The following is a 23,164-nucleotide window of genomic DNA, read 5'->3' as shown; positions in this document are numbered from 1 at the left end:
TAAATCCACCTATATTATCTATATAATTAAGCTGAACCATTTTATATGTTTTCACTGATAAAAAAATTAATGTTAAGGTAAGTGCCGTGCAACCGTTTTAAAAAATATTAGAGTCCACTATTTAAAAATTAATTTTTTCACATGGATCCGTGTTTATTCACTTTTATTAAAATAATTACGTGACACTTACACAATTACGACTATAATCATTATTTCTCTTTTACTAATTATCAAGACAGCAATTTTGCCGTCTCCACCCTTGAACCCCTTGAAATAATCTAATATATAACAACGTTGTTAGGACTTGGAAACATGGGAATGCACGATTATTGCCGAAGCAAATCTCTCTTTGTCCTGCTTGATAATACGAGCACAAAATTAAAAAAAGATAATCACATTAATTTAAGATTAGAAAATATTTAATTGACAATCATATTATACATATCCTATTCCTCGTTAACTTTCCAGACTGTAGTGGGCCATCATTAATGAAATAAAATAGATTTCTAATTAGAGATTTATAATTAATAGATGGTGGTTATGGGCCGGACTGTGATTAATTATTCGCTCGATCGGTAGCGTTTGACTATACGCATAAAATGGTAGTTAATAGGTAGCGGTTCATAATAATTGAATCATGTAGAGAAAGAAAGAAAGAAAGCAAATTCCTAATGATTGTCTCACATCTTAAGATTGAATAGGATTGGTTTAAAAGCTTGATCTTAGGCACATATGATTGTATCATTTTATACAACTACCATCACAAAATCACTCTTTTTTTTTTTTTTTAAATGATAATTAAAAAACATATCTATTATACTTTGAGTAAACCCACGACTTGCTCACTCTCTTGCTATATTCTAGGAGGAAAACTTTTTATTTATAAGTAAATATGGATAATACATGTAATAAAATTTTTGCATGATATAATTTAATTTATAATAAAAATTTTAAAATTTAAATCTTATAAATTAAATATTATCATTTAAATAATATAGATTAAGTTTTCAGTTCTATGCACTTGCTTAAGAAAATAATAACTTTGTCTAGAATATCTCAAAAAATGTGATAAGAACACTTCTTTAATTATTATTATTATTTTTATCTGGAATAGAAAAACAAAATCCAGACCCTTCTCTGAAAAATGTTACTGATTCGATAAGAAATTGCCATGTCTATATTTTCATGGAAAATGAAATGTATATTTTTTTCATAACTCTCTTTTAAGGTAAATGCATTTTTATAAAATAATTTATAGAATGTAAAATAAAAACATATTAATTTTGTTATAAAACTTGTGTTTTATATTTACAAAGAAATGCCAAGATTTGTATGGAAATTCACTGTTTAATAATCTATATAAAAGGCTTGGTCACAGAACAACAATATACACGTACGTCTTTATCTTGTGACTTTAAAACAGAATGCTCAAGATTACATCAAACACAGCATATGTATATAACAGCTATGATCACAAGACCAATTTATACCAACACAGATCCATCTACCAATATATATACAGCATCATCCAGATCAGATATATCTCTCGAATCAACAATATAAGCAAGAACAGATATATCAGGATATTACAGAAATCATATAAGAACAAGAAAATAGAAAGAAGTAAGAAAGCAAGGAACGAACACACCGAGATACGTGGTTCGACCCTAATGGTCTACATCCACGGCAGGAATGGCCTCAGAGCTCTTTATTGATGAATCAAATCAATCACAGAGAAGCCTCAGTTCAAATACATCCGTAAGCACTCAAATCTCACAAAGAAATCACACCGATTTCTTCCCTCAAGCTCAAACCCTAGAAACCCTAGAATTTTCCCCCTTTCCCTCTCTGCCTCTTTATTTCAGCCGAAACACCAAAATGAACTCTGCCCTAGGGTTACAAGAGAACAAGATATATATATATGGTGCATCAGGATTGTAACACGTGTATCGGATCCAATGGCTCAGCTCATATACTCAGATTAAAGGCACAAGCTCCTCACGTGCCTGTTGAAGGCAGATTTAAGCTTCACAGGACCAGTTCGAGCCACGAGCTCTTCATGCACTTAAACACAAAACAAACCATTAGTAAATGAATAATCAACAGATATTAAAATGATTTGACATACATATTACAATTCTCCACCTTGGCAAAACATTTATTTGCCTAATGTTTACAAGTAACCCTCATCATTGGCTCATTCCTGCATTGTCCTCCTAATGAGGACTGACTCTTGATTCCATACCTACTAAGTTCAGACAGTGTCTGAACTTTGACCATGGGACTGACTTGGTCATCATATCTGAGGGGTTATCCTCAGTTGAGACCTTTTCCACACCTACCACTTTGGATTCTATAACATCTCTCACAAAGTGAAGCCGTATATCAATGTGTTTAGACCTCTCATGAAAAACTTGGTTTTTAGCTAAGTGAAGTGTGCTTTGATTATCACAATGCACTATGATGTTACCACTGAAAATATTTAATTCACTTGCAATCCCTTTTAACCATATGGCCTATTTAATAGCTTCTGTCAATGCTATATATTCTGCTTCTGTGGTGGACAATGCCACCACAGATTGTAAGTGTGATTTCCAGCTAATAGCCCCCCCAAAAGCAGTAAATACATATCCAGTTAAAGACTTCCTAGTATCTATGCTCCCAGCAAAATCAGAGTCTACAAAACCAGCCAACTCACAACCCTCTTTCACATTGTTCCCAAAAGTAAGACCCAAGTTAATAGTACCAGCCAAATATCTTAATACCCATTTAATGGTCTGCCAGTGGGGTTTTCCTGGGTTCCCCATAAATCTGCTAACTACACTCACTGCATAGGTTAGATCAGGCCTAGAACAAACCATAGCATACATTATGCTTCCCACCATGCTAGCATAAGGGATTTGTTGCATAAAACTAATATCAGAGTCTGTTTTAGGGGCTTGATCTAATGACAATTTGAAATGTTGTCCTAGGGGTGTAGATACATGCTTAACATGTTCCATACCAAATCTGTTGAGAATTTTAGAAATGTAATTTTTCTGAGATAAGTAAAGCAAACCAGCATTCCTATCTCTTTCAATTTCCATTCCTAGAATTTTCTTAGCAGGACCCAAATCCTTCATTTCAAATTCTGATTTTAGCATGCTTTTAACTTGATTAATTAAAACTATGTCCTTACAAGCCACCAGCATGTCATCAACATACAAAAGGAGATAAACAAATATTCCCTTTTCTTCCTTGTAATAGACACAATTATCATAACAGCTCCTTTTAAAATCATTATTAATCATGTGTGTATCAAATCTCTTATACCACTGTCTAGGTGATTGTTTGAGACCATACAAAGATTTTTTAAGGAGACACACTTGATTGTTTTTAATTTCTTTGGTAAAACCTTCAGGAGGCTGCATATAAATTTCTTCTTCAAGTTCTCCATGCAGAAAAGCAGTTTTAACATCTAACTGTTCTAGATGCAAGTTTTCAAAAGCTGTATAAGCTAGCAGTAGCCTAATAGAGCTGTGTTTAACTACAGGTGAGAAGATTTCATTGAAATCAATTCCTTCCCTCTGTGTAAACCCTTTGGCTACTAATCTAGCCTTATACCTGGTCCCTTCTACCCCTGGCATGCTTTCCTTTTTCTTATAGATCCACTTGGATCCAACCAGCTTAACCCCTTTAGGTTTAGGCACTAAAACCCAGGTTTTATTTTTATTTAGAGATTCCATTTCCTCATGCATAGCAAGGATCCATTTGGGGGAATCCTTGCTAGCCATTGCCTCTTTATAAGTTTTAGGTTCCTGATTAACTATCTCATCAGCTATTGTTAAGGCATACATAGTTAAATCAGCTTGTCCATACCTTATAGGAGGTTTAATAACTCTCTTTTGCCTATCTCTTACTAGGTTGTAGGAGTTGGCTCCACCTTGAGCCATGTCCCCTGAGTCTTCTTCCTCAGGGTGATTACTTTCCCCAATTTTAGGTTCAGATTGGGCCTTTACTTGCTCCACCTCAATCTGAGATCCTCTTGGGGACTTAACAGTTTCTTGGTCTACCCTTTCTCCCTGTACCCGAGCCATTTGTGACTCATTAAATGTCACATCCCTGCTTACTATGCTATTATATCTTCCTGGTCCATCTACCCACAGCTTATAACCCTTAACACCTTCAGGATACCCTATAAAGATGCACTTAAGTGCCCTAGGTTCCAACTTGTCAGTTTTTGAATGTGCATAAGCAACACACCCAAAAACTCTTAGGTAGTCATACTTTGGAGGTTTTCCAAACCATAACTCATGAGGAGTTTTAAAACCTATGGCTGATGAAGGACACTTATTAATAAGATGTACAGCAGTAGTGGCAGCTTCTGCCCAAAATGTTTTGGGCAGTCCTGAGTTTGACAACATGCACCTTACCCTTTCCAATATGGTTCTATTCATTCTTTCAGCTAGGCCATTCTGTTGTGGGGTTTCCCTTACTGTTTTATGCCTAAGAATTCCTTCCTTTTGACAGTACATGTTAAACTCATTTGAGAGAAACTCAAGACCATTGTCAGTTCTTAAGATCTTGAGTTTTCTACCTACTTGGTTCTCCACAAGGGTCTTCCACTCCTTGAACTTTTCAAAGGTGTCACTCTTGTTTTTAAGGTTGTAAATCCAAACTTTCCTAGAGTAGTCATCCACTAGAGAGAGGAAATAACTTCCCCCACCATGTGAATTTACTCTTGCTGGTCCCCATAGGTCAGAATGAACATAATCTAGGGTTTGCTTAGTGTTGTGGATTGCTGACTTAAAACTAACCCTCTTTGCCTTTCCATAGATACAATCCTCACAGAAAGGCAAGTTTCCTAGGTTTGGATCACTCAGCAGCCCTTGTTTTTGTAATTCTAAAAGCCCCCCTTGACTTACATGCCCAAGTCTCCTATGCCATAGTACAGCTTTGTTCTCTACTAAGTTTTGAGTTGGGGAAGCTTCCCCAACTACTGTTTTCCCAAGTAGTGTATATAACCCATTTTTTATTTCTCATTTCATGATAACTAAGGAACCCTTAGTAACTCTAAGTACCCCTGCCTTAGAATTGAAAGAATAACCTGCCAAGTCAAGCATACCAAGAGAAATTAAATTTCTCTTTAATTCAGGTATGTATCTGACTTCACTCAAAACCTTTTCAATTCCATCATGCATTTTAAGCCTAACTGACCCTATTCCCATGACTTTGCAGGACTTATTGTTGCCTAGAATTACATGTCCCCCTTCTTGTTCAGAGAAAGTCTCAAACCACTCCCTTACTGGACACATATGAAAAGAGCATCCAGAGTCCATTATCCACTCTGTTTTTGAGTCAACCTCACTCACTGTGAGTACTTCAGCACTCTCATACCCATCTAAAACCACTGCGGCATCCCCTGCCTCTTTGGTTTTATTTCCAGGATTATTTTTCCTATCAGGGCAATCTTTCTTAAAGTGCCCTTCTTTGTGACAGTGGAAACATTTGAATTGTTTCCCCTTTGACTTAGACCTATATCTTTTATTTTCAGTTTTACCCTTCCTTTCTCTTTTTTCTGTTCTACCCCTTACAGACAAGCCTTCCCCATGATTCTGTTTGGTATCTCCCCTACTTTGAAGTTCCCTAGTATGAAGTACAGATTGTACTTCATCAAGTGTCAAAGAGTCCCTACCATACATCATGGTTTCTTTTAGACTTAGGTATGATGAGTCCAAAGAACTCATCAAGAGGATGGCCTGATCCTCATCCTCCACCTTAATGTCTATATTGGCTAAGTCTAATATGATTTTGTTGAACTCATCTAGGTGCTGTCCTATTGGAGTCCCAGGGGTCATCTTGAAGGTATACAGTCTTGTTTTCTTGTGTAATCTGTTTGCTAAAGACTTTGTCATATATAGGTTTTCTAATTTCAGCCAAATGCCTGCAGCCGTGTCCTCATTAGCCACCTCTCTCAGGACTTTATCCCCAAGAGAGAGGATAAGGGCACTATGGGCTTTCTGGAGAATGTCCTTTTGGACAAGCCCCTTATCTTCCTCCTTTGAGGAAGAGCCCTTCTGTTTCTCACCTAGGAGAGCATCTTGTAGTCCATGTTGGACTAGCAGTGCTCTCATTTTTATTCTCCATAGGCCGAAATCATTATCACCAGTGAACTTTTCTATATCAAATCTCATTGTCCCCATTGAACCTAGGCTCTAGATACCAATTGTTATAAAACTTGTGTTTTATATTTACAAAGAAATGCCAAGATTTGTATGGAAATTCACTGTTTAATAATCTATATAAAAGGCTTGGTCACAGAACAACAATATACACGTACGTCTTTATCTTGTGACTTTAAAACAGAATGCTCAAGATTACATCAAACACAGCATATGTATATAACAGCTATGATCACAAGACCAATTTATACCAACACAGATCCATCTACCAATATATATACAGCATCATCCAGATCAGATATATCTCTCGAATCAACAATATAAGCAAGAACAGATATATCAGGATATTACAGAAATCATATAAGAACAAGAAAATAGAAAGAAGTAAGAAAGCAAGGAACGAACACACCGAGATACGTGGTTCGACCCTAATGGTCTACATCCACGGCAGGAATGGCCTCAGAGCTCTTTATTGATGAATCAAATCAATCACAGAGAAGCCTCAGTTCAAATACATCCGTAAGCACTCAAATCTCACAAAGAAATCACACCGATTTCTTCCCTCAAGCTCAAACCCTAGAAACCCTAGAATTTTCCCCCTTTCCCTCTCTGCCTCTTTATTTCAGCCGAAACACCAAAATGAACTCTGCCCTAGGGTTACAAGAGAACAAGATATATATATATGGTGCATCAGGATTGTAACACGTGTATCGGATCCAATGGCTCAGCTCATATACTCAGATTAAAGGCACAAGCTCCTCACGTGCCTGTTGAAGACAGATTTAAGCTTCACGGGACCAGTTCGAGCCACGAGCTCTTCATGCACTTAAACACAAAACAAACCATTAGTAAATGAATAATCAACAGATATTAAAATGATTTGACATACATATTACAAATTTAAAACATAATTATGTAAAAAATTATAAAAGAATGGAAGCCATGTAGTAGTTATCCATGGATCTGCTGTGAAGTACGTGGTTAATAGAAAAGGTGCCATTTTTATGGTTGGCTGATGGGACAGTTGTTATTCTTTGCCCACTTCTTCACTCTTCCACTGTGATAGTGATGGCAAAGCAAAGCGACAGAGGGAGATTGCTTTCTGCTCTCTTGTATGACAAGCGTAGATACCGCAAGGGCGGGTAGATAGAAAGAGAAGGAGAACAAAATGACATCTCAACCACACACCCAGTACTGCATAGTGCAGCACCCATATTCGGTATTCCACATCATTATACTCTTCTCCTATAATTCAATTTCTTTTTCGCAGAGAAACTTGGGAAAGGGCAGGAGCGCGTGTCTCCGTCAGTGTGTGCGAGAGAGAGAGAGAGAGAGAGAATAATATATATTTTTAGATGTGCTGTCGGCATGTTTAAGCGGGACCCTTATGGAACACGAAATAATAATAAACAAGCCTCCTTGTTCGTTCCTCGATTCCTAGCCAACTTCCATGTGCTAAGTTTCTTCGTCTTCTGGGTGGCACCGTGGCGGTGGTACTCCCGTTGTCTCTCTCTACATTTACATGTGCTACATTTGAAGAAACATGGTGAACATGCAGAAACTGAGGTCCGGACCTATGTATTGACGAACTAAGATTGTGTGCCTTTGAAGAGCTCTCTCTACCCCTCTCTCACGAACGCACAACATAATGGACTCCGCAACTCTTCTTGACCATGTTCTTTTCCAACTCACCCCAACCAGAACCAGGTATTCTTCTAGATGTCTACATCCATATGCTTTGTGACTGAATTGACTTCTAAAAGTTCGTGCTTTGGTTTCATTTGTTGTAGATGCGATTTGGTGATTTTCGCCGGCGGTCAGAGCGAGAAGTTGGCGTCTGGTCTTCTGGAACCCTTCGTTTTGCACCTGAAATGCGCCAAAGATCAGATCTCGAGAGGTGGGTATTCAATCACTTTGCGTCCTTCGGGCTCATATGCCTACTGGTTCACCAAAGCCACTCTGCAAAGGTAAACATTCACTTGCCTCTCTGATATTACCATCAGCAACTTTCGAATAATTTGTCTATTAACAATGGTATTAATTGAGCGGTCTAGATTCAAAACTCCACAATTTAACAATGGTATTCACCTCTTTTCATCCACTTAAGCATTTTGGCTGGCTTTGTGAGTGTTCCAGCCAAAAATACTGGTGTTTGGTTTGCGGTCTTTGTGAATTCAATAAAAAAATTAATATAGAATGTGTATTTTTTGAATTCATATACAAGTTTCAAAATTTGTAGTTTTTGTTTTCGACGGGCACTAAGAAAAAACCTCACGGATTTGTTCTTCTTGGCTGTTAAAAAACTTCTGTGAGATTGGATGGGCCAAATAGTTGCTTATTCGCTGATAATTTGTTTAATTATTGACATTTTTGTTAATTATTTTAGTCTCTTTTATTTGTATGAAAAACAGGTTTGTGAGATTTGTAAGCACCCCAGAGGTTCTCGAGAGATTTGTGACTGTAGAGAGAGAGATTGTGCAGATTGAGAATTCGATACAATCAAGTGAATCGATAGAGGCAGATGGTAATGCTTGGACATACTCATTTATCATATCCCTTGTAGTAATTCTTTTGACGTATGTCCTGCGAATCAATTCCATTCCCAATTTTTTCTATTTTTGTTAAATGTCAAAAGTCAAACTTTAAACTTCATTTCAGTTTGGCTCCTTTTTTTCTCTTTCGTATTTTTACCAATTATTTGGAAGAACACACGATGCTTGGGATATTTTCTGAGCATATCGATTAATGGTTTGTGACTGAACTGGGGTATTCTCATTCCTTAAATATTCATTTTTGGGCATTGTAGATTTTGTATAAAAGAATGTAGAATTTGTTGGGATTCCCCCCTTTTTTTAAATGGGCGAACTTGATTGGAATTCATATTATTAGGTTACAGGTGTGCACTATTATCTGACAGTAACACATGAAACCTAAAAACAAAAGATGAAATTATTGACAGGAAATGGATCAGTTGCTGATGGGAATTCCAAAAGGTCGATCACCTTTTCCGGTGTATGTCATCATTTATAAGTGCTTGTATAATAATTTTTTTTAATTGAATGTTTCTTTGAAGTTTTCACAAACTATTGACAGTTTATAATAAGAAAAATGACCTTTTATTTCAATGGTGTATCTTAGTCCAAAGGTGAATCCAATGGAAAAGGAGACGGTGTAACAGAAGAAAACTCCAAGTAATTTTTCTGGCTTTCTATAGGTTGCATGTAATCATTATGAACTTAGTAACGACACATCTATACTCTCATGCATTCATTGTTCAGCATTGGTAATCAACAGGATTCGTCTTCAGCGTGCTCTGGAAACTCGGAAGGCAATGCTCCGTAAAGAGCAAGCAATGGCTTATGCCCGTGCTTTAGTTGCTGGATTTGATCTGAATTATATCGACCATCTCATTTCTTTTGCTGATGCTTTTGGAGCTTCCCGTTTAAGGTATGAAGGAGAAATATAGATCTGCCATCTGTATGTATTGCAATAGTTCATACCAGTTTTTTACTTCATCTATATTTTTTCTGTTATCATACTTTTGATATGCTTAGATCGGTGGCTTTGCTTCTTCTTTTTTTTTTTTTTTTTAAATTATCTACTGAAGGGCTATCTAGATATTTTTCAGCCTTCATATGATTCTTATCTAATTAAAGGACTGTACACTGTCAAGATTCTATCCTCTTTGAGGACTGCCCCTACTTTCAATCTTCAATTTGTTTCAGTTTTTCTTTTGTTTTGTAGGGAGGTACTGTTTTAAAATCTTGGTAAAAGAATATAATGTGTCTGGTTTCATTCAGGGAAGCATGCATCAATTTCATTGATCTATGCAAGAAAAAGAATGAAGATATGCTTTGGGTAGATGAAATTGCCGCAATGCAGGCTAGCTCTCATTCAGAATTGCCATATTTGGGAACATCTGGGATCATACTTGCCGGTGAAGACCCTGATGATAATCAGAATCTTATGATTAATGTTCACCCAAATAGTCTCTCTGTTGGGAAACAGAATGGCTCTGTAGATGCATCGGTGTCAGATTCAACTGCAAGTCATGGAAGTTTGGACGTTAGCCAAGGTATGGTCCTATTTGTCATTACATTATAAAACATATTTTGACTTGTGACACAATCCATAGAAGCTTCTTGATTAATGAGAAGTTTATATGTAAATGGAACATGGGTTGATTATGGCAGTCCACAGTGATCCTCAAATTCAAAGAATTTTGGCTCTTCAAGATTTTTAATTTCTTACTTATCAAAAAAAAAATATATATATTATTTTTAATTTCTTAATGAATTAGATACTAATTATGCTAGTTTGCCTTCTATATTCCTCACACACACACCTATATTTATACATACGTACATACAGATAGACATAGATGTATGTGTGCATGTGTGTGTATATTCCAGAAATGCTAAATATAATACAGAAAGAAGTTGCAAACTACATGCTAATTCAAACTTGTTATAAATTTGAGTATAGACAAACCTGATGTGAAAAAAAAAACAGTTCAAAATTGATCTTATGTTATTTCAGGATTAGTTTGGATAAGAGCTGAACTAGAAATATTGTTTGCTAAACATTCCATGGAGTATGGATTGCACTTCTGATGACATGACATTTTTTACAAAAAAATTACATCTTGACCTGGTGCGGGTCAAAACTCAAAACTTCAGATTTCCAAAGACCAAGCAATTGTAAATTTATGCACTCTTATATCGTAGACTTTTTTTTTTTTTTTTTTTCACCTTAAATGTGCTCTGTACAGAAAAATACCTTTGAATGCAGCTTATGTTGAAATTGCCAACTATGAAGACACTGTTTTGCACAGATAATGGCTTGCCAGCATCAGCTCAAATTCCATCAACAAATGGGAGAGCTCAAGTACCAATCTCATGGCTGAACCATCTTCCTCAGTACATGCACAATTTTCAGGGTCCTGTATTTCAACAAATGCCCCCATATCCAAACTATGTATTTCCTGGTATGCAGCCTCCTCCTTCATATTATCCTGGGAATATGCAATGGGCTTCAAATGTGGAAGATTCTGGTCTTGGTCTTGATCAGGAGATAAATAATCATCGGAGTCATAAATCAGCTTATAGAAATAAGAAGAAACCTCCGCACGGTAAAGCAGTGGAAACTTCAGAACAAGATGCATTAACTGAACCCAGTGACTCCTGTTCTGAGAGTGAATCAGATGATGATTTGGATCATGGAAGAAAAACCTCTTCAAAAGAGCAGCCATGTAAAAAGCACGGTAAGAAGTCCTCAAGAAAAGTTGTCATTCGAAATATCAATTACATAACCTCTATGAGGGATGGAGAGAAGGGCACCATCTCTGAGGGGAATTCATCTGATGAGGATGCAGTCATCAATGGGGATTCACTCAAACAACAAGTGGAGGAAGCAGTTGAAACATTGGAGCGAAGACATAAGTCAGCCTCACGCCATCATAAGAAACAAGTTGGGGTCAAGCTTCCTGGCATTGTAGATAGCTCAAATGATTCCACTGATCTGAAAACTAAGAATGGAGTTACAAATACTTCCAAGGGACAAAAGAGAAATGACAACTGGGATGCTTTCCAAAACCTTCTTATGAGAGATGAGACAATTACAGAGCCAAACTCTGTAGAGGTTCAGGAGGACTATTTTATGACTAAGTACACTGAAGAGGGAAGGGCCTTTAACCTGGAACAAGAGAAAGCTACACAGCAAGAAATGGTAACAAGTGATTCCTTTGTTGTAACAGAGAGAAATATGGGTATGGAGGAGAAAACTCACCTTGGAAACTTTGAAGTTGATGAAAATGTTCATCCAGCTATTAGGAAAGCAGATAGCACAACTGAAGAGTTGTTGTTTTTACCGAGAATTAAAGTGTCAGGGAATCATTCCCATGCTATTCAATCTGATTGTGTTTCTGAATCTTCCATAATCAAATGTCAAAAAGAAGGAGACTGGTTCATAACCAGCCAACCAGATAAATCATCAAATCGGGATGAAAGCAAAGATCTCAGCATGTTTGGTGGCGTTTACAATTCGCTGGTAGCTGCTGACCATTTTGATGCTGAAAAAAACAATAAAGATGTTTTAGCTGATGACTCATTCATGGTTCAAGCTCGATCATTAGATAATGAATTTCATTCACAGTTAAGGACTGACATAAGCATTGTTGCAGACATCGTTGGAGCTACTCAATGTGAAAATGGGACACCTGAAATTTCACACAATAGGCCTGAAGCCATTGCCACTCATGAGCCAGACGACCTTTACATGGTGCTTGATCGCGATTCAACTGTGGAGCATGCTCTGGCATCTTGGACACCAGAAATGGATTATGAAAATAACATTTTATCAACTGCAGTCAATAAAAGGCATTCTGACAGTGAAACAGCGGGCTGTGTTGATGATAAGCTGCCTTCTAATGGTAAGGGTACAAAAGGTAAACCTGATGCGTCTCCTGAGAGCAAAGGAAAATCTAAACTTTTAAATGGATCCCTTGGTAAAAGAAATCCTAACATTATATCGGGGAGCAAGAAACCATCTTCTGGAAGCCAATCATCAGTTCCAAAGAGCAAATTTGAAAAGGTATTTGAAAAACATTTTGGTTCAATTGATGAATATTATGGTTTCCTTTGTTTATAATAACTTTCAAGCTTGGAATTGAAAGGCTAGGCCTCGTTTGTTTTCAGAGATGAGATAAGTTGAATAAAATATTATTAAAATATATTATTTTTGTATTGGGATTTGAAAAAGTTGAATTGTTTATTTTATTTTGTATGGAAATTTGAAAAGGTTGTAATGATTAAAATGAGATGAGATGGGAGTTCTGTGAAAACAAACGAGGTCTAAATTGGAGTGAATGACCTTTACTAAAGCGATACTAATCTTGATATCTCGAGGATGAGATCTGGGTTCAGATCCCCATCCTGTTTCTGAAAAAATGGGAACTTTCAAGCCTTTACTTCCATCTTTCATTCTTTCTACTATAAGGAAGTGAAGTGACTCATTGGTATGAGACACGAACGCTCTCACAAGGGAAGCGGATGTGAGGGAGCATATAAATTTCCAACAAAACTTGGAGCTGTTTATAATGTTTGACATGGAAGCACAAGTCCATTATGTTTTTCTTATCATTTAGAGTAATCTAATTTCATGTTGAAATTTTGTTAAAGCTAGGAGATAATCTTTATCAAATATCATGAAATGGTAATCATGTTTTTCCTATCTCTCTTCCAGTCATTTTGGCTATGGCTTGATTGTATGTTTTGTCCCACTGCAACACGAATATGTTCTTTGAATTCCTGAGAATATTCCAATTTCTTGGGAGTTTTTAGGCAATTAGTCACTATGGTTATCGTTTAACTTCTTTCCCTGTTTTATTTCTACTGATTTTAATCTCTCTTTTGGCTCTCATCCAATAGGAAGAAGAAAAAAGAAAGAGAATGGAGGAGTTGCTGCTTCAACGCCAGAAGAGAATAGCTGAAAGAAGTGCTTCTAGCGGATCTAGAGCTGCAATAACCAAAAGTACAGCTATTGTAAATAAGACTGCCATGGCTTCCACGAAGACTGAGAAGCCCAAAGTCCAGACCTCAAACCAAGAGGCCAAGAAACTACAAAAGCCAGTTCTTAGGAATTCCACCATAGATCGCCTTGCAACTGCACGGATACAGGTCTCATCGACTCAATCAAAATTGGAGCCACCCAAAAAATCAACCTTGAAGCCAACTGGTGCAGGTGCCAACACCTTCACAAAGAAGACTGCTGGTGTACAGAATAAGAAAGCAAGTCCAAACAAAGTCAAACCTTCAGAGGAGATGGAGGTCCCAAAGAATTCAATTCAGGCGCTTTCTTCCTACTCTGATGCCCAAGCAAAGGATTGCATGAATTCCACTGCAGAATTGCCAGTGAAGTCATCAGCTGCACAGATAACTCCAGCTAATGATGCCCTTCATCTGAAAGATGTTAAGGAGCTGCACGGTACATCTTCAACTGAGAAGAATGGTGAAAATTCGATTTCACATTTGGATAGCTTGGGTGATGGAATTTGCAGTGGAAATTCACTCAATGTGGCCTCGTCTGTGCCTACAGATCATATTCCGCAGTTGGATCAGCTAGAAAGTAATGTTGATGGATTATCTAAAGCATTTTCTGTTCATATTGAAGAAAAAACACTTTCTGAAGGTCCCTGCGACCATATTCCTGATATTTCTGTACAGCCTATGCCAGTGTCACTTAACAAAGGTTCGATTGCTTCTGCTGAGAATCTTGAAGCAAATGAAGCAACAAATGAAAATTTTCCACTCTCGCCTGGAATTTCTGAGATAGAAATTTCGACTCCACCCGCAAATGATGACGCAGTGTCAGGGACAGTCCATTATAGGAAGAAATGGGGCAGTGATGAGAACTCAACTAAACCTAACAAAGGGTTTAGAAGGCTTCTTTTGTTTGGAAGGAAAAAGGCTGAAAGTCACTCATGAATTGATCCTGAGGTGCTTGGTTGATCTCTGTGCCAGCAGCTTATTTGTTCACACCAATCCATGATACCCTTGCTTAGACTATTGTTTATTCATGAGAAAGAAAGAGGTAACTTGTAATAATTGTTTGATCATGTTGCTGATATGTGCCATACAGCTGTTGATTGGAAGAATATTGAGAGCTCTCGTGAATCGTGATAATAAGGCTTTGGGTTTTGCTGCCATGTGGGGATTTTGGATGTTAGGTATCTGAATTTGAAGAGTTCGGTTTTAAACAGGTGATCTCATGTGTATACATTTTGAATTTGCTTGGATATACATTTGGGAGTGTATTTTTTTAATTATGTATTCCAATTTCTTTTATAAAAAAAAAAATCTGTTGTATGTACTATAAAGCTCAGCAACAATTCATGGTTGGCGTTCTCTGGCTGCTTCATTAATAATTTTTTAGCTTGGAGAATCTATCTTATTTCCATTCAATATACTTCTTTCAAAGATTTTGTCAATCTGGATATGTATCAGGTTGGGATGGATTCAAACTTTTACATGACAAACACACTATGACAAGCTATATCATTAAGACTTTTATGATTGAAAGGGTCGAAACGCTATCATCATTAGGATGTTCCATATATGACAAGCTATATCCTGGAGAAATGGCCTTCTATACCTTGCTTACCATCATCTTTTCAACCTTCTGACATAGCCATCAAAGGCTTCCCTCCTAGAACATCACCGAGGGTGTAAACACTGCCTAAAAGTTAAGAGCAGATATGCATAAAAAGTGACATCCATCACAAGGAACACGAATAAAAAAAAAAACTAAAATATCTAATCCTGTAAATTATCAAAAGGTACTGACCACACTCTGTTGGAGATAATTATGAAAATCAAATCAGGATAATATTTGCATTGATTTGATTATTATGTCCAATATACCCTGCATTGATATCTGCAAGTATAGCCACCAAATCTTCCAAACCACCACATCTTCATAGTTTGGAAGATTTGGGTGGACATGACTCACGCAACATTGTCTGCTCTTCTTCAGTTCATCATTTGGACTGCGAAATGGATGGCGATCTTTGACCATCTTCCCTCCATTCTTTGCCATGTTATCTAGCTTGGAGCGAGGCCTGTACTGAATGTTGGTGGTGCAGTTTTATCACTGGAACATTTGTTGGCTATACCAGTTCTCGGATCAGTCATTGAGTCCGCATTTCCACCCCATGAGTCCAAACTAGTGCGAGCAATATCAATCTGAGGCATGCTGCAGTGTTCTTGGTTCACTGACTTCTGGTCCAAGTCATCATCAAGATATACAATACTCATCCTAGGGGTTGCTGTCATACCATCTGTGGAAGTCCTAGCCGATAACGCCTCTTTATATTCCACTTTAGGTACATGTACATCTATCTTGACCCGATTAGAACTAGCTGGAGTACCATTACTATTACCCAAGTCATTGTCGCTATACATTTCAAATATATCCAAATCCCGAACTTCAGCTCTCTGAGCAGGCTTGCACTCTATGTGAGAAAGGCTATTTATCTGGAATAGAGGGTATCAAAAAGACTTGTAAGTGTAAAAGATACGAGAGAGGAAAACTTGTTCATGTATACTACTGTCAACCTACCTTATGGCATTGCATATTGGAGCTTTGTTGACAATCCCAAAACTCCAGAAAAGGAGTGTTCTTTAGCTATTTCGCTTATCAATTTAAGTTTCTCATCATCTGGCACAAAATTTTTGCATAGATTCTCCTTTATCTGAGAACTCACCATATTTCCATGATGTAATTCAACATTGGCTATTTCGAATTCATGACCATAACACTCTCCGAAAAAGCAACGCAAAGAATGTAGTACTGGCAGTTCACCACATCTAGAGGCTGCAAATATCAAATTTGCCAAGGCTTGGCGAACATCAATAGGCAAGGAATGTACGTCGCTGCATTGATGAATTAGATGATAATATCATGAATATCAGCTTATTGACGAACCTGAATAGAGGAAAATCCTCCTGTAATTAAAACAATTAGATATGTACCTTTGTTTGCAAATCTGAGCGAAATTGGAGATGATGCATTCACAGTTATCGTTTATTTCATCATATGCAGCCAATAGATTCTGATCCTTGTAGAGTTTTCCAATCTAAATATAATGATCATAAAGGAAAACTCCCATATAAATTGTAAGACCAAAACCAGATTATTTGAATTTTAGCTATCAGAAATGGAGAAGTATGTACCCTGGCTAAGGCTTGGTCGAGCCGGTCATTCTGGAGGAGCTCAGCAATATCCGCACGTGACTGTCTCACAATTGAACATTTCCTGTTCCTTTGGGTAGTTAGACGAAGCCGAGCCAGCTTTATCATTTGCTTACTGGAATTTCACACGCAGCAATTTCTGATGTAAGAGGAAAGGAAATTGGAAAAATATTTTTGTAAGCACATTTTGTATACCGATATTAATATATAAGGCATATATTTAATTAAACGATAATAATTGAAGATGAAAATAATTTTTATGAGATATAAGATTTTTTTTTTCTTTTACAAATTTTTTTATATAGTTTTTAAATAAAAAAATTTATCGATATGCGGTGCATGAAATGTACTTGTACCTAAAAAAATTCATTTTGAATAATGCTATATATAATTTTAGTATATTTTATTTGAGAAAAATAATATTTATTATTAAAAAGATAATTTTTTCATGCAATTCCTTGACACATCCATTTTTTTTAAGAATGGTGGTACATCCACCGACACATGGTACCGACACTTTGTACCGATTGTGTTAAATGTTTTTTTTTTTTTTGTTTAAAATCATTTGTGTGAATATTTTAAAAATTTAAGTACTAAAATATAAATACACACAAATACTTTAGACCAAAAAAAGATAAGAAAAGACATTGATCGGTACAAAGTGTTGGTATACTTTATTGGTGGGAGTATCATTTTCATTTTTTTAAAAAGAACATTTCTCTTTTATTTTTCATCAATCTTAACAATTAGATTCAACTTAATTAATGAGTGTGTGAATGATCAAAATTCAAAATTGTCAATTGATAGTTTTGATAATTTGAACTCAAAATTAAACAAAAGGTTTTCAATCTTTGGAATGCAAAAAGTGGTACTACTTTTCCCATCGATTGAATGGTAAACGGAAGCTAGGTAGAATCATGCAAAGCATTTTAATTAGTACCACTTGAAAAAAGAAAACAAGAAGGGATCGAGTACTTCTTTCTTTTTACCACTTCGAGGCTTTCTTCCACCTTGACGCTTTGGTCCACAGAAGCACGGCACGAAGTAGAGGAGACCACATTGATGATGATGTCTTGGTTTTCTTTTCTTTTCTCTTTAATTGATGGCCACAAAAAGAAGAAGAAAATAGGAGGGATAGGGGGTGATGCATTGTGTATATGCATAGACATACTGATGACGAAAGGAATTATGCATTATGCATACGATCACTTGTTTCCATGTTAGGACTTTCATGATATCGATGATGATCTTACGTTTCAACGCTTATTGATCACGCATAATAGGTAAAAAGAATTATTTGAATATTTGCATGAACAACGAAAAAAAGAAGAAGATAAGGAAGTGTATCACTTGTTTCCATGTGTAAATTACGTAAAAATCTTTTGCGTTATCAGAAGGTTAATGATCATGCAAGAAAGGTATAAGATATTCTATTATAGAAAATGTTTGTGATTACTTGATTCATTTTTCAACAATGAATAAGAGGAGCAACATAACATTATTGTTGTTTTTTAGAAACTTTTTGACAGTATACAAAGAGAAGTGTTACAACAACCATAAAGAGATTTTATAAAAATAAATTTATAAAATGACGTAATTTCATGTGATCTGTTAGATCTATTCTATAATAAAATTAATTTTACAATTTAATATATCATATTAAATTACTTTTATAGATAAAACTCTAACATGAATTTCAATATTAAATATGGCGCGATATATATATATCATGCATCTTATTTTTCTTAGTTACATAAATTGCTTAGAGCATAGAATTATTAATTGGAAAGGTAAGGATTGAGACATTTTTAATTCTGTCTAAATTATAATTAAAGGGAAAAAAATAAAATATTAAATGGATCACGTGAACTTTAAGCAACTGTACAGAAGAGAGGATGAGACAGGCCCAAGCAAAGGCCCAAATGACAGCGAATGGGTACCAGCAATGAAAGCTCTATGGGTTCGATTTTTCACCTTTCAACTCTTTCGTAAATCTCACGGATCCAAAGTTAGCCCAGACACCAGCCGTTGGATCTTTTTGGGTCGGGTCAATTTTAGAAAGTAGAAAAGGAATAAATAAAGCCCATCCATCGATTCCCCTTACGTCATGAGAAGAAGGAGAAGAAGAAGCATCGAGGGCCCCACTCTCTTCTTCCATACTCTTCAGTTCCCACTTCCCATTTCCCCCTCACCGACACCGTCAGTTGCGTACTAATACGGTAATACCTCCTGGGCATGACAAAATACCTCAATTGTCCCTTCTATTCAACGACCCAAATTAAATACACATTAATAAATCTGGCAACCAATAACTACAGAAACAAGGAAACAGTGAATTTGGCGGTGCCACCAACAGAAACAGTTGTTCTTTTTGGGGGGCATTTTCGGAATCTGGAAGTTGCAGGTGAAAGATGTTTTCAATCATTTGGCGTGATGTTGTTGTCTCTTTGGTAAATAGCTTGTGTCGTTCGCTTGCTGGGGATTTTCGTATATTTAGAGCTGGAGAGATAGTTTAGAGTAAAAGAAGGGCAGAGAGAAAAGGTAGATCTGGTTGGGTTTTGATCCTTGAAGCTTCATTCATGGCTTCCATGTTGATTTTGATTACAGTCTTCATCTTTGATATCATCGCCTTCGGTTTGGCTATTGCTGCTGAGCAAAGGAGAAGCACTGTGAGTACTCATTCCTATCGTTTCTGTTTTCTACAGCTCAATTATTTCTTTGCTACCTTTCTTGTTAGTCCATTAAAATCTTTTCGCCGCTAATTTTCGAGGCACTTAGTTCGTTTATGGATGTGTTGAGCTCAAGTCAATATTTTCTTCTCGGTTTACTATGTCCAAGTGGTTTGCATTTTCTTTGTATTTCCAATCTGTTGTGTTTAGTTCTTTAATAATTCTTATTGGCACACAACAGTTACGAGAATAGGGTTAATTGCGCAATGAAATTTTCTATGTTTTTTGCTAATTATTTGTTTTCTTATTTTCGCCATAAGGTTTCAACAACCATTCATCAGTAGAGTAATCTTCTTGCATATGTTCTTGATGAAAATGCCAGATCTTGTAATCGAAATTATATTTTTGCCTGAACTTCTAATATAATTATCTGTCTTTCTTTTTCTATCCCGTACATGCACCCATACAAAACACAGGGTGGGAGATAAGATTGAGATTTGGGGGGTTTCGGGTTTTATTAATTAAAGAAACATGTTTGGGAGATAGGACAACAAAAGAAACAGGTAAAAAATGATAACTTGCGGTTGTCTTGTTTCATAGTAGTTGGCGGTTTGAGGTTAATACTTATAATTTCCCAGAATACTGCAAATGTCTTGAAAGTCGACACTTGGTTTTCTTGTGATTTTTCAACTTAATGCTGATTCAAATCGTTAACCATAGAACAGATTCAATTGAAATGTCATAGAAATGAATAAACAGATACTGAAAGTACCTCTCCCTTTGGTTTGGAACTAAACTTTTCTTCGGCAGGCCACGGTTTCCCTGGATGGTGAAGCAAACTATAGGTACTGTGTCTATGACTCGGACATTTCAACAGGCTTCGGTGTTGGTGCATTATTGTTTCTCATGGCTAGTCAAGTCATTATAATGGTGGCAAGCCGATGCTTCTGCTGCGGAAAGCCTTTGAGTCCCGGAGGTTCAAGAGCCTGGGCAATTGTACTTTTCATGGTCTGCTGGTATGTTCCCTTAACAACTTAAACGATAAGCTTAGGTCTCCGATACTCGTGATGAAATAACTTTAATTGAAAACCACCCATATAAACCAGTTTTTATCAAGCACTTGGGGTTTACTTCATACACCGTTGCATTGATATGGTTGTTTTATCCTATTATCTCTCTCAGGCTGTTTTTCTTGATTGCTGAGATCTGCTTGCTGGCTGGCTCAGTGAGGAATGCCTACCACACCAAGTATGCAATAGCCGCTGCAGATCCTCCCTCTTGCTCAACCTTGAGAAAGGGAGTTTTTGGAGCAGGGGCAGCTTTCGTTTTCTTCACTTCCATAGTCTCTGAGTTGTACTATGTGTGCTATTCAAAGGCCAGAGAAAGCTTCCAACCATATAATAGAGAACCTGCTGTGGGTATGGGAACCTACAAATGAGCTTGATTAAGTTGATCAATTTGTAGCCATTACTCTGCAGATAGATGCGACTGTCTGGACTCCCTGCATTGATTTGCTTTTTCAATTGCCTGTTTTGAGTTGCATTTTGTGTTTTTAGGTCCAAAATAGTTGGTGATAACTTGCATTCGAAGTCCATATTGATGTTTTTTTCTCCCTTTCTCCCCTTCAATGCTGCTGTGTATTTTTTGTGCTGTCATATGTATGATTATAAGGTGATTGCTCGTGTTCAAATAAGTGCAAATAGAATTGTTAAAGATCCATCGAATGTGTATTTTAGGTCATTTATATAACGTGTTCATATGGAGACTGTTCTAATCCTTTCTGCGTTCAAACGACTTTCATCTCATATTGGTTTTAAATCAGACATACAAGGAAAGAAATTAGAAAGTTATATTAACAGGTAGATTTCGTAATTATCTTCCACGCTAGTTTTGCCAATTCGGGCTACAACTATTCTAAAGTAGTATTTAAGAAGCCCATATTTCTGAAACTGTTGCCTCTACAGAGCCCAAAACACACCCACTCCAAGCTGCAGCCTGGACTGTACTAGCCCAACATTTCGAGACCGAAAACCAAGTGTTAAAGTTGGACCATAAAGAAAAGTGAACATGTAATATTCAGCAATCTTCAAGCCCTTCACCAAGATTATCTTCCACTAAAATGGAGCCGATGCCCAAGAAAAACTTTCCGGGAATAAAGTGGAGAGATTCTCGTTTGTACCATAAATGCCAGCTATTGTAAATGGGCCAAAAAGACAAAGCTAGTATGCGTGCCTCGTTCCAACAAACGTAAGCAACCCCAATGGACCATAGTCAAGGAATTTCAGCTAAAAAATATTTACATCATCGTAAAAACTAGAAGGAGCCTCCACGGATGTCACTTCTGAACAACAAAATACCCTCGTATATTGAAGAAATCTGTCCTATCAGTAGAGATATGGTTACCAACACCTTCAGCAGAATCAGAACATTTCTAAGTCGAATCCTTTCCGAGATTCTCGCAAGTTCCAATTTTATTCAGTACAATAATACCATTCGATGGGACGGCTTCCATTCACTGTGATCAATGCATTCCCATCAATACTCGATACCTTCCCCCTTCCTCCATTTTCCTTCTTTCTTGTAACGCATTTGTTCCAAAAATAATAATAATTTAACCTCCTTCGTTTAAGGAAAAGGAGAGTCGAAATCAACTTAATTTTGACGAGAAACTGGTGTAGCCGAGCTTGTTAACGACTGGTGCATTCCTAGGGCATGGCAGAGTAACTCCCGAGTTTTTGGCTCTCGTGAATTCTCACCCATCCCAATATACCAAAAGCAAAATGGACATGCCCCCAAGTCATACGAGATTTTTAAAATAAATTATACTTACCCATTTTAAATAGATAAATTCCGACCTCAATCTTTATAAAAGTATAGATTTCATTTTTTTTTAAATATTCTATTTTTAATATTATTTTTATTTTAAAATTTTACAAAATTAAATTAATTATTCTATTTTATATAAAAACTTAAAAAGGTTTTAACGAGGAAAGGAGATAAGATTGACACGGGGGCTAAGTCGAGCATCACAACCTGCATGGAGAGCAACAAACTATTTATTGATATTCATAGGTCGGCTCCCTAGAAAATCGAACAAAAGCTGGACTTTGTCACGTCGCGATCTCGTATTTCAGTACCAGAAGTAGCATATGACACGACCATATGAGTGATGCTCGCAGCAGCTTTTAGAAGTAGAAATTCCGTACATATCAATTCAAAGCGCATTAATTGGCTCTCGACTTGGAAATTGAAAGGAACTGGACCGGCTCCCAACCCAAGGCCAATCCCTAGTTCACTAGTGTTCATACCATCTCTCAATTGATAACATAAAGCTGCATATATCTGATTCATGGATGACAAAAAGATCCAGCCAGCTCCCGGGCATGCACTTAATAATAGTTTTAGGATACCGTACGATTATGGAGTTCTGGAGAATAGTTTTTGCTGAAACCCGGTTCATTGATTGTGATTATTGAACGTTTTAAATAAAGAAAAAATATAGTTATAAATATAATTATGTATTAATTTGTATATTAATATAATGTGATTGATTAAAAAATAAATTTTATTAAAAATAGTGTTAAGT

At 36.6% G+C, this 23,164-nt stretch overlaps 3 protein-coding genes across 3 annotated transcripts; 2 read left to right on the top strand and 1 right to left on the bottom strand.

Annotated features, from left to right (window-relative positions):
• The first annotated feature begins 7,454 nt into the window (after positions 1 to 7,454).
• LOC122289662 (COP1-interacting protein 7-like) lies at positions 7,455 to 15,121 on the top strand. The gene is made up of 9 exons (XM_043096852.1): positions 7,455 to 7,868; positions 7,952 to 8,128; positions 8,573 to 8,685; positions 9,121 to 9,173; positions 9,300 to 9,352; positions 9,456 to 9,608; positions 9,962 to 10,236; positions 10,996 to 12,752; positions 13,589 to 15,121. The coding sequence occupies exons 1-9, from the start codon at positions 7,810 to 7,812 to the stop codon at positions 14,642 to 14,644; spliced, it is 3,696 nt and encodes a 1,231-aa protein (XP_042952786.1). The 5' UTR covers positions 7,455 to 7,809; the 3' UTR covers positions 14,645 to 15,121.
• Positions 15,122 to 15,249: 128 nt separating this feature from the next.
• LOC122289663 lies at positions 15,250 to 17,045 on the bottom strand. Its single transcript, XM_043096853.1, has 4 exons — positions 16,892 to 17,045; positions 16,691 to 16,794; positions 16,278 to 16,591; positions 15,250 to 16,192 (listed from the first exon to the last, which is right to left on the bottom strand). The coding sequence occupies exons 1-3, from the start codon at positions 17,015 to 17,017 to the stop codon at positions 16,279 to 16,281; spliced, it is 543 nt and encodes a 180-aa protein (XP_042952787.1). The 5' UTR covers positions 17,018 to 17,045; the 3' UTR covers positions 15,250 to 16,192; position 16,278.
• A 2,313-nt stretch (positions 17,046 to 19,358) lies between these two features.
• LOC122290470 lies at positions 19,359 to 21,297 on the top strand. Its single transcript, XM_043098199.1, has 3 exons — positions 19,359 to 19,578; positions 20,389 to 20,594; positions 20,761 to 21,297. Exons 1-3 carry the CDS (start codon positions 19,489 to 19,491, stop codon positions 21,014 to 21,016), a joined length of 552 nt encoding a protein of 183 aa, XP_042954133.1. The 5' UTR covers positions 19,359 to 19,488; the 3' UTR covers positions 21,017 to 21,297.
• Positions 21,298 to 23,164: the final 1,867 nt, after the last annotated feature.

The sequence above is a fragment of the Carya illinoinensis genome, chromosome 12 (genome assembly GCF_018687715.1).
Source record: "Carya illinoinensis cultivar Pawnee chromosome 12, C.illinoinensisPawnee_v1, whole genome shotgun sequence".
NCBI classification, from domain to species: Eukaryota; Viridiplantae; Streptophyta; class Magnoliopsida; order Fagales; family Juglandaceae; genus Carya; species Carya illinoinensis.
The sequence above is the reverse complement of the archived record's forward strand: the minus strand, read 5'-3'. Positions and strand labels throughout refer to the sequence as shown.